The 9770-nt window shown below is 40.3% G+C and overlaps 1 protein-coding gene across 1 annotated transcript in view; it reads right to left on the bottom strand.

Annotated features, from left to right (window-relative positions):
• LOC104532439 (roundabout homolog 2) overlaps positions 1–9770 on the bottom strand; it is a gene marked incomplete at its 3' end in the record, with an annotated part of 356022 nt that overhangs the window by 16636 nt on the left and 329616 nt on the right. Inside the window, exons 21-23 of the mRNA XM_029087387.1 lie at positions 5505–5786; positions 5010–5135; positions 538–694 (exon numbers count right to left, since the gene is read on the bottom strand). Coding sequence (XP_028943220.1) covers positions 538–694; positions 5010–5135; positions 5505–5786 — 565 coding nt within the window. The remainder of the gene's footprint in view (positions 1–537; positions 695–5009; positions 5136–5504; positions 5787–9770) is intronic.

The following is a 9770-nucleotide window of genomic DNA, read 5'->3' as shown; positions in this document are numbered from 1 at the left end:
AAAGATAAATAAGATACATTTTTAAATAATAAACAGCATGCCTTCCTCAACTGTGAGATTTCTTCTAAAAGCCGATAGATTATTATCCACAAGTTGATCTTCTAAAATTAATCCAGTTTAGTGTGAGGTTTTTTGTTCTATTGGCTCAAATATTTTTAAACATCAAAGCACTGAAAAAAATACAAGGAACCAGATTATGTCATCCTGACTCACTGAGTCCCATCACCTGCAAGAAGACCCAACAGAATTCAATTAGGCTACATGTGAAGCGACATACTTCTCAGTATGTGTAAGCAGAGAAGTCCTACAGGATGATGAAGCAAGGTCACTTATCTCCATCTTCAGCTGTTAGCAAGAGAAGCTATTCAAACATTCCTCCTCCATAGCCTTGAGTAAGTCTATAGGATAAGGCACTCTTTCTTTTTTCTTTTTTAAACAAAACAAGACAATATTGTCACTTAGCAAAAATAAATTTTAAAAAAGGCCTAATCTCTGCAAACCACAGATTTTTCTTCCAAAGAAAAAGAAGAAAATTACCCTGCTTCTTGCTGATCCACCCCATAGTGTTCCAGCTCTGTGCCTGGAAGTGGCTGCACAGGAGGGGGTGGGAGGGGAACACTGGCCCAGTTTGAACCATTGTTTTTCTGGGGCTTTGCAGTATTTTTGTTTTTCTTTTTTTTCCCTCCTTTGCCACCTGCAAATCCAAAAGAGAAAAATAAAATGTTAGAGATATAATATGTGAAAAACAGCTAGCTATTTACATTCCTTTGAAATAATTCTAATCCCAGATGGTATGCCCCAAAAAAGAAGATGTATTTATATCTCAGCAGAATCAGCATCAACGTGCTAATGCTGTTACAATGTTATAAATAATAATAGAATGGAAAAATTATTCTGAATAATTGCTGAAAATCACTTCTTTTTAAAACTCCATACATTTGCACCACAGTAGTGCACAGCCAAGGAAAGGCATGTTCTGCTGTATCAGAAATATATTTACTGATTTATTCATGTCTGGTTTATGACTTCTTGAATTCACTGTTAGATAAAAATGTAATAGACCATAGCAAATGATTTCAAATGTCAGAATCCAGTGTGCTTATCCAATGTGATTATGTTTTGCATAATCTCTTTCTGTGGAAAATGCAGAGGTTAAGGACAAAATCTAAAAAAAATTTCATTAGACTCAATAACTTTCAGCCAGAATGACAAGTGTAGGTTGTCAAAGCAAAAAGAAACGGAGTTTTGCCGACAGGAATGTACTAAGTTCCATTTTTTAAAACATCAGGAAGTAGTCTGTAATGTTTTCACGGGATTCAAGTATCTTGTTCCAGTATGGAGAAGGGGTTCTGTTTCTCCTGTACGACCAATGGAGGAGGCTAGTCGAAATGAGGTGAGCAATGCATTTTGCTTAAGCCTTCTTCTCTTGTCTTACCATCCTTGTACCCGCTTCTCCAGTTGAGACACTTCCACTTGTGGCAGTGATCTTACAGTTAAAGTTCTCTTCCTACTTGTTTTGCTTCTTTTATTTTGCCCTGACTGCTTTTTCTTGTTAGGAATTCATTAAGAGGAAGAATGGCACAACATTTCGAGTCCCTTGACTGCTTGGAGACCCATCTATTTACTGTTATTTTGTTGTGGCTGTCAAACTCTCTGGATCATTGGGTGGAAGAATGGTTTGTCATATGCTTTCCAGTGGGGTACCCAGCTGGCAGTCACGCGTCCCTTGCCCGTTGCAGAAAGCACAGTCTAATCCAACTTACCTGCTGACATCACTTGCTGATTTACAAAGATAAGCCAAAACCAAAACCCCATGTAAAAAGTTCTTAACAGTAATGAAACAAAAAAGCCACCACTGACTTGTAAGGCACAGTGGCACGGTGTCCACTGGCAGGCACCACCCTCTTTGCCACGGCTCTAGCTTTAGGCAGAGGCACCCAGAAGGTGCAATTCTAGCAGAGACAAGCTCTTGGCACAGGACTTTTCGTCTGAGAGAAAGTGGTTTTCTTCTGTTAGCTCCAAGTATCAGCTGGATCAAAACAGGGACGAATAGAGAGGGAAGAAACAAGGTGATTCTAGGATTCAGAAGTAGCCAAGACTTCTCTTTTTACCCTCTGTCGTGGCTGTTAGAGACAGGCAACAAGGTTTCTAATCAGCCTAGCTGGCAGCATGCTGCTAAGACTTTGCTTTCCACTACTCAATTCCAGACCAGAGCTCTTCCTTCCTTGTCTTGGAGTATTTATAGCAAGTCCAGCCAAGATCCTGTCATTCACTATGTGTGAACTGAGCTGATATTCCATCTATTAGGATGCAAGACAGGCTCTTCCCGCCTTTTGTAGCCTGGAAGGCTTTCTTGAAAAGGGAAAGAACATTCAACAGAAAAGAAACCCCAGAGGTGGTGGCAATGGAGGAACAAATACAAGAAACTTCTGGAGGGAAAGGAAGCTTTCAAAGCACAGGTATGGTGCAGTTAGAAATAGGGTCACAGAACAGCGCAAAGGAAGTACATTTATTTAAATTTGTGGGACATAGGGGAATTTCTGAAAAGCCAGCAGGAGTAGGAGCCAGCAAAAGCTAAGGCAGGAGGGGCTGCTTCGGGAGGACAGCACATGCATAACAGAGAGAGGGGGTGTGTGTGGGGGGGTGGATTTGTCTAGGAGTAATCAGAGAAGAGAAATGCAGAGAACAACTTCAGCTTAGAGTTTAGCGGTAGTGGAGAAAGGAGATCTTGGAAGTGTAGCATCTTGCTGACCTTAAAAGACTGGTAAAACAGAGGGTGGAGGTATGGGGTGCTAGTATGGAGTCAATGGGATTTGGGGGGCTTTGAAGAGAAAGGTCAAAGATAATGGAGCTATTAGAAAGAGTGAAGCAGAGAGCCAAGGAACTGTTTGCATGAAGAAATAGAAGAAAGGAATTCCCAGGTCATTACTGGTAAGGAAAGCAGCCTACATCATATGGTTGGACTGGAGACTTCTCTTCTGTCCCCATGGGCAGAGTTACTCCCCCATCAGACTAGTGGAACAGACACCCAATACAGAATGTCTGATGTGTGTTTGAAAACTGCTGCATAGAAGCCTTGTTTCCCCAATGTTTCAACGTCTCCTTACACTGAAATTCAATTATATTGTTTAAACCTCTAGATGAATCAAGTCCTGGAAAAAGAATTTGCCAGTTGGGCTGATGATCATAGCACTGACATAAGCTGGGAGCTCTGCAAAGTACAGCCACAAAATCTCCCTCCCTCACAACGCAGTTGAGTTTTTAGCTATTTTCCATTCCACAGTGGGACAGGATTTCTCATGATATTCATTTGAAACAGCCAGAAATTTAGTCAGAATAATAAGTAGTACCTGAAGTACTAACCAAGGAAGTGAGAGAACAAGTCCCGGCTCACCCCGATGGGGACTAGGTAATCAAAGCTGGTCCCTGACTCCAGTGATGCTCTCATTAGCAGACTATTTGAAGGTTTCCCCCAGTTTGTCATATATTACAGACATAATTAGCCTGTATTAAAGACATAATTAGTGGGCAAAGGAGAGCAAAATACTGACTCTGCAGTCCAACAGTCTGACGCTCATCTGAGCATAGGGGCATCCAGGTGTGAGCTGCTTCGATCACAAGAGGAGTGCCTTGGCCATAGGAGGACTGGCTCACCTGAAGTCTCCGTGTGTTATCAGAAATTCTACTTCAAACTGAGAAACTACACGAAATGTGGTTTACTTGAAAGATTTGTTCAAAGTCCAGCTTTTGATCAACTGGCATTTTCCAACGAAACTTTGTATTTTCTGAGAAAGTTCGCAGGCAGCTGTAGCTGTCAACACATCTCAAGTGTGATACTGCCCTCTGAGAACTGGCACCTTCACGTATCCATTTCTCCATTTTCATGCAGTCAGAAGAGCAAGCCAGCTTCCTGAGCTACTTGCCAATACATCTCACATACAAGGAACAAGAACCTTTCCTGAAGTCTGAACCTAGCTCCCAGACACCTCTCTGTCAATGCCATAAGCCTATTTTTCTGTCTCACTCAAAACAACAAATCCTCCCCACGAGAACACAAGTCTTGCAAATACATTTGGCTATTTGAGTTATGGGCCAATGATTACAGGCTTCTAATCTCAACATTCAATTTGAATTGTCATTTCAATTGACAGAAAGAAGCCTTTTATAGGGTTGATCTGTTACTGTCCCAATTGCTCCAACTTACAGCGGAAAATCAAAAGGCAATGGCTATAGTATGAATTCAAAGTTGAAGTCCCTTCAGCTCTCTCCTCTTTCAGTTAAGCGAAATAGCAGACTTTCATTTTAATTGCTAGCTTTTCAGTTTTTGTCTTGATTAAAAAACAATGACATGGTTATACATAACATAAGCAACACGAAAGCAAAATTAAAGAAATCAAGAAAAAGGTGTGTTTATATATAACACACAACCACAGGTACTACAGTCATCTTCATCCAACGAAAATGCGTCATGTTTCCAATATAACATGCAGCACACACATAAAATTTACACTCTGTTTGTATGCAGACTTGGCACAATTTTTGAAACCCTAGTCATCTCGCACGGTCCTACATTTGTTTCTGAGCTGCTTCACCGAAAAACAGCATTTAGAAACAGCTCGTGGGAGTGGGGAATCTGTTAACAACTCAACAAAAATATTCATCTCCTCATGAAGTTCAGCGTGGAGAGAACTATACACTAAGGACTGATGCGGAAATATAAGTGCTCTATGAACTGTGCTGTCAGGGAGAGGATGTGACGAGGCAAGGTTTGTGACTGTGCCGACAAGCCCTGGTTGGGAGGATTCTCCAGTTATCTCCAAACAGGTTTTGCAAAAGGCATACTTGGGGGTTTTTTTAGTAGAGGTCGATGTGACTCTGTTCGCTGGCGTTCCAGCAGGCAGGCATCCTCATATCTATCTGTAAAGCGCACCCAGGAGGTTCTCACCTCCCGGGCCAGCTGCTCACCGCCACCCCTCCGTCCCTCACCCACCCACGGCGGTGGAACCAACCTGAGAGGCTGCCGCTCCTTTCAGAGCTGTTGTGGGAGCTGGTGGTGCTGAAATCCTGTGACTGGTTGTGTGGCAATCTATTAGCCAGTCCCTCAGCCACGCGGTAGTCAGGGATGTAAAGCAAGGCTGAGGGTTAAAGGCAAAGGTCACAGTGGCATCGTGTGATTAGTTGACAGCACAAGCACATGCAACACATGCAGTTAGCAAGTCAATGGCGGATGTGGTGGGGCAGCAAGCTTTACTTTATTTTTTTCAAATGTCTACCTATCCTAGCCTAATGGAAGGCAGATGGCTTGGTGACTGGCACAGGACAAAGAGGATTAAAAGCACAGAACAATATATTTTGTGACTGTGTGAGGTTCAGCGGGCATGCGAGGTACGTAAGCGTTAGTTAAATACAAACAAGTGTCTCACATACTAAAGAGATTTTTCTGATTCATGCATAGATGGGACAGTACAAAGCCAAGCTCTCTGGAAAATAAGAGCTGTAATTACCATTGTTGCCTTTGCCTTGGTCTGGGAGAGAGTAACCAAATCCCATCAGGTCATTCTTCTGCTGGATGGAGCTTTTCCACTGAGGATCAGGTAAGTCGACAGCCAACTCGTGGATGCTGTTGGAATGCAGGATCTGGGTGGTGGCATATGGCGTGGCTTGTGTTATTTGGCTGGAACTGTTGTAACTAGTTTTTGTGGTGAAGTCAATGCTGCTGTAAATGGCTCCATCAGAAAGCATAGTAGCAGTTTTATCTCCTTGCCCTGGCACTGGTGGCAGCACATCTGTGGTGAACATAGGGGAATGAAACAAATCATTGGTGCACAGGAAGCCCAAAAGAATCAAGGTTTAAGATGAAAAATAAACGTGTCATTTTGCACGTTTGCATTTCAGCTAAGACAGGTCCATGAGCCAACGAAGGGAAGATGATGTACAACCATCGCCAAGCTATCAGCATCTGTGACAGGCCTACCACTTGTCCTTCACGTCTCGCTGCCTAAAACCATCTTTTTTTTGTTTTTTTTTTTTTTTCTCCATACTTTCAACTGTGAAAGTGAAGTTTGGAATATTTCTCTCCTGAAGAATGTTTTCAATTGTTCACTCTGTGTCAGAACTGTCTGGGCTTCAGGGAAATGTTGAAAGGAATGAATCTACAAATCACAGATGAAACTTTCCCAGTAAATATGTAGCAAAATTCTTAAATGGATGCCAAAGCTCTCAAAGTAATTTTTAAGTGCATCACCTTGACTTCCTTGAAGTTTTATGCATCAGTGTATGTAATTTTCTTTTTGACATTAGCTACTGCATTTCTCCTTTTCAACAAAAGAGAAACCTGACAAAATCAAGTTGTTCCTGATACGTGAAGGAAAATCTGTTATTCTGAAGGGATTTAAGCGATCAGTCTTTTAAAATGGCAAAGTGGTGTGATAATAGAGAACAACTTGTTCAAATACTCCAGTGCATTTACCTGAAAAACAGTACAGAATATTTAACCAAGTACGTTGACTTTTCTACATCTTTTGAATCCTATTGTAAGCTGCAATTTGTAGGTTTAATCAGTTGGATTGGCAATCTCTCTCCTTACTAAACATTGTAGTGACCTTTGCTGGCGGGATACTAGATTTAGAAGCTGAGACCACTGAAGTGTGAAGAATCTAATTATGACTGGCATGATATCCCAAGGAGAACCACAGCTCAGCAGATAACCCTCTTCCTGCTCTCTCAGAGGTCAATATATCAAACAGTAGTATTTTTACAATGAAAAGTTGAATCCATTCTGGAATTTACTCATTAGAAAAAAAAATGTATCATTTATTTGTTGTTTGCTTTACATAGCTGCATGGTAGATATGGATTCCAACTGTTACATCATACCTAAGATAATGCATCCTCCTACACTAAGGATGTTCAGATCTCATTCGAGCTATCACAGACACTTTTATATACCTTAAGCCCCAGAGAGAAAAGATGATTCTTGCACCCAGACAAGGGTTTAGGCTCAGTTGCAGACTAAGAACTGTGTTTTGTGCAATCTCAGGGAATACAGTTGTTCTCTCACTATCTCAATACTGTCTCAGCAATGAGATATGATACCATGGACTCCTCCCACTGGTTGGTTTTTGTTCTGTTGTTTGTTTGTTTTCCAGGGATGAATATTTAGACCACAGAATTGTTTTCTATTGCATTCATGTGTGCAACAGTGAACATTTTGATACAGACCCTAAAAACATCTGCAATCTCAGGGCAACAACATAACAGTAACAATAAATATGGCAAGGACAAGTGCTCAGTAGAGAGGCTGCAGAAACAGAACTTAAATTTGGGTCTAGTGGTATGATCTGGTGTTGCAGACAACAGCAACAGGGAAATGGGCACCATCAAGTATTTAAAATGCCTTAATTGTATTAACTTCTATCTGCAGAGAAATTGTAAGTGTAAAAAAAATTACAGTGAATGTAAATTACAGGTCATATTTTAAAATTAGGTTATTACCATCTATGTGCACATATCGAATGTGCTTTCTAGGGGCAGTACACAATCATAAAAGCAGCTATGTGCAAATACAGTATGAGAGACAGGCAGAGTCCTAGCTTCGTTGCATTTCATCCACAGTATGAAGATTCTTCTTTTCCACAATTGGTTTCATCTAAGTATAATGGATTGAAGTTTAGTAAATAAATTCTGTTGTTGATGTATAAAATGAACTAAGTCCAGCACAACGTGTCTGTGTTGGATTTGCAGAATCATGGAAATACAAACTAGCAAAATGCTCACCTCTCAAGTACTCAGACATATTCTCTATTTTATAGAGCATGTTTCTGGCAACTGAAGAGGTATCATTTCTATACAGTCATTTGAAAATGGAGAACTACACATGTGCACACATGTGAAAGGAAAGTCGCATAGCTTCCCACCAGCCAAGAATTTTCAGTCATTCTTACTAATAAGCTGAGGTTCTCAGGACATTCTGGGAATTTTCAGTGCAACCACAGATTACTTTTAGACCTCAATGAGACGTGTACGCTAAGCACCCAAAGAGCTGTTACAAAGTGCCATAATCACCTACTAAAAACCAAGTGTGATTTTCCCACCAAGCTGTCATAGCAAAAAAACCACACTGCACAATTCAGAGCAAAGATGAACACACATTTCCCACTGGACGCTTTCCCAAAAGGAAAAGCTTTTATTAGGAAAAACTTCTTCACCCAAAGGGCAGTCAGGCATTGGAATAGGCTGCCCAGGGCAGGGGTGGAGTCACCTTCCCTGGTGGGATTTAAAAGATGGGTAGATGAGGTGCTGAGGGAGATGGGTTAGAGGTGGAATTGGCAGTGTTGGGTTTATAGCTGGGACTCGGTGATCTTAAAGGTCTTTTCCAACCACTATGATCCTGTGATTCTATGAAAAACTCTCCAAAATCCAACTTGTTTTGTAACTCTTGAGATAAATGAAATAGTGCTGAAGTACTTCCTGAGGGAAGCTCTTCCTTGCTGCCTCAGGAGATGCAGTACCATTTTGTGACCTACCCCGTGCTTCTCACTTGCAGCCTTGCTCTCAAATGTCTGTCTAGGAGATACCGTGGATTTAGACCTGCCAGCCTCAGCTTCTGAGTTTCCAGAGTGATGGACTTATTGTCACCTTACTGTTTTCAAAATTCTTACAGGCCTTTTATAGTATCACAGACCTTTTCACCAGTAAAAGAAGCCCAAGTTCTATCTATGCAGTTAATTCATGTTAAAAGACATCTGACTTCTAACCCCTCTCTAATGCAGAAGCATTCATACTCGACTGCTGAAGCAGATAGCAAGAAGTGGTCCCAAAACAGCCAGAATAAAAATGTGAGCTCAACTGTAAAGATCATGGGTGGAATTAAGCTGCTGAAATTCCAAATATAACAAATTTGGACCTATGCCTCATCCACATCGAAGCCAAAAGCTTTAAAACCTGCTTCTAATTTCAGTCCTATAGAGCCAAATGCTAAAAGAAAATGGTAATTTTTCTATATTATGTGAGCTTATGGGAAGATGGAAAAGTACTGAAGGGATTTATTTTCAAGATATTCACAACAAAGAAGCTGGCAGATATTCAGTTGCCTTCTAAATATTGTCAAAAGTTTTGCTTACTTTATACTATTTTTGTAAGACAAGAGCTTTTCAATGTTTTTATACAGAAAATAAATCTAGAGTGTTTTGCTGTAATTTGAAGTCACAGTAGTCAAACCACAGGCAAGATGTTTTGCATGGGAACATTTAACCAATGGGAGGGGTGGCTTTCAGAAGCAGATTCTGGGTCAGTTCAAAACTGAATTCTTTCCAGATTTATCAGTCTGATGGCTTTATAGATTTTTGCATTTTAATGTATTTCTGATATATAAAGTTGTCCTGATTTTTCTTTACTTATTTATGTCTTTAAAATATTTATACACTCAATTACGTTAGGAAGTCTTGTTCTGAACATCACTATGCAGAACTAGCTGTGTTATAACAGCACAGAAAGCAAGGAAGTAAGAGAGATGTGAATATTAATACGATTTTAAAAAATCACAATCATATATCTTGAAATTCTCATTTGAGTAAAATGTTTGAAAGAAAATAACCCCTCTGAAGATTCATAATCGTAATTATAAATCATTACCTCATCTTCCCCAAAAGCCTCCCTCAATTCAAAATGGAAATAAAACCCTAAAAAAATCTAAATAGTTCCTTTTAATGTACTTTTTCCTCTAATAAGAAGAAAAGTTTCTGAAGACCTTTGAGGCCTTCTTCATGGATT

The sequence above is a fragment of the Antrostomus carolinensis genome, unplaced genomic scaffold (assembly GCF_000700745.2).
Source record: "Antrostomus carolinensis isolate BGI_N321 unplaced genomic scaffold, ASM70074v2 scaffold1691, whole genome shotgun sequence".
Lineage (NCBI taxonomy): Eukaryota > Metazoa > Chordata > Aves > Caprimulgiformes > Caprimulgidae > Antrostomus > Antrostomus carolinensis.
The sequence above is the reverse complement of the archived record's forward strand: the minus strand, read 5'-3'. Positions and strand labels throughout refer to the sequence as shown.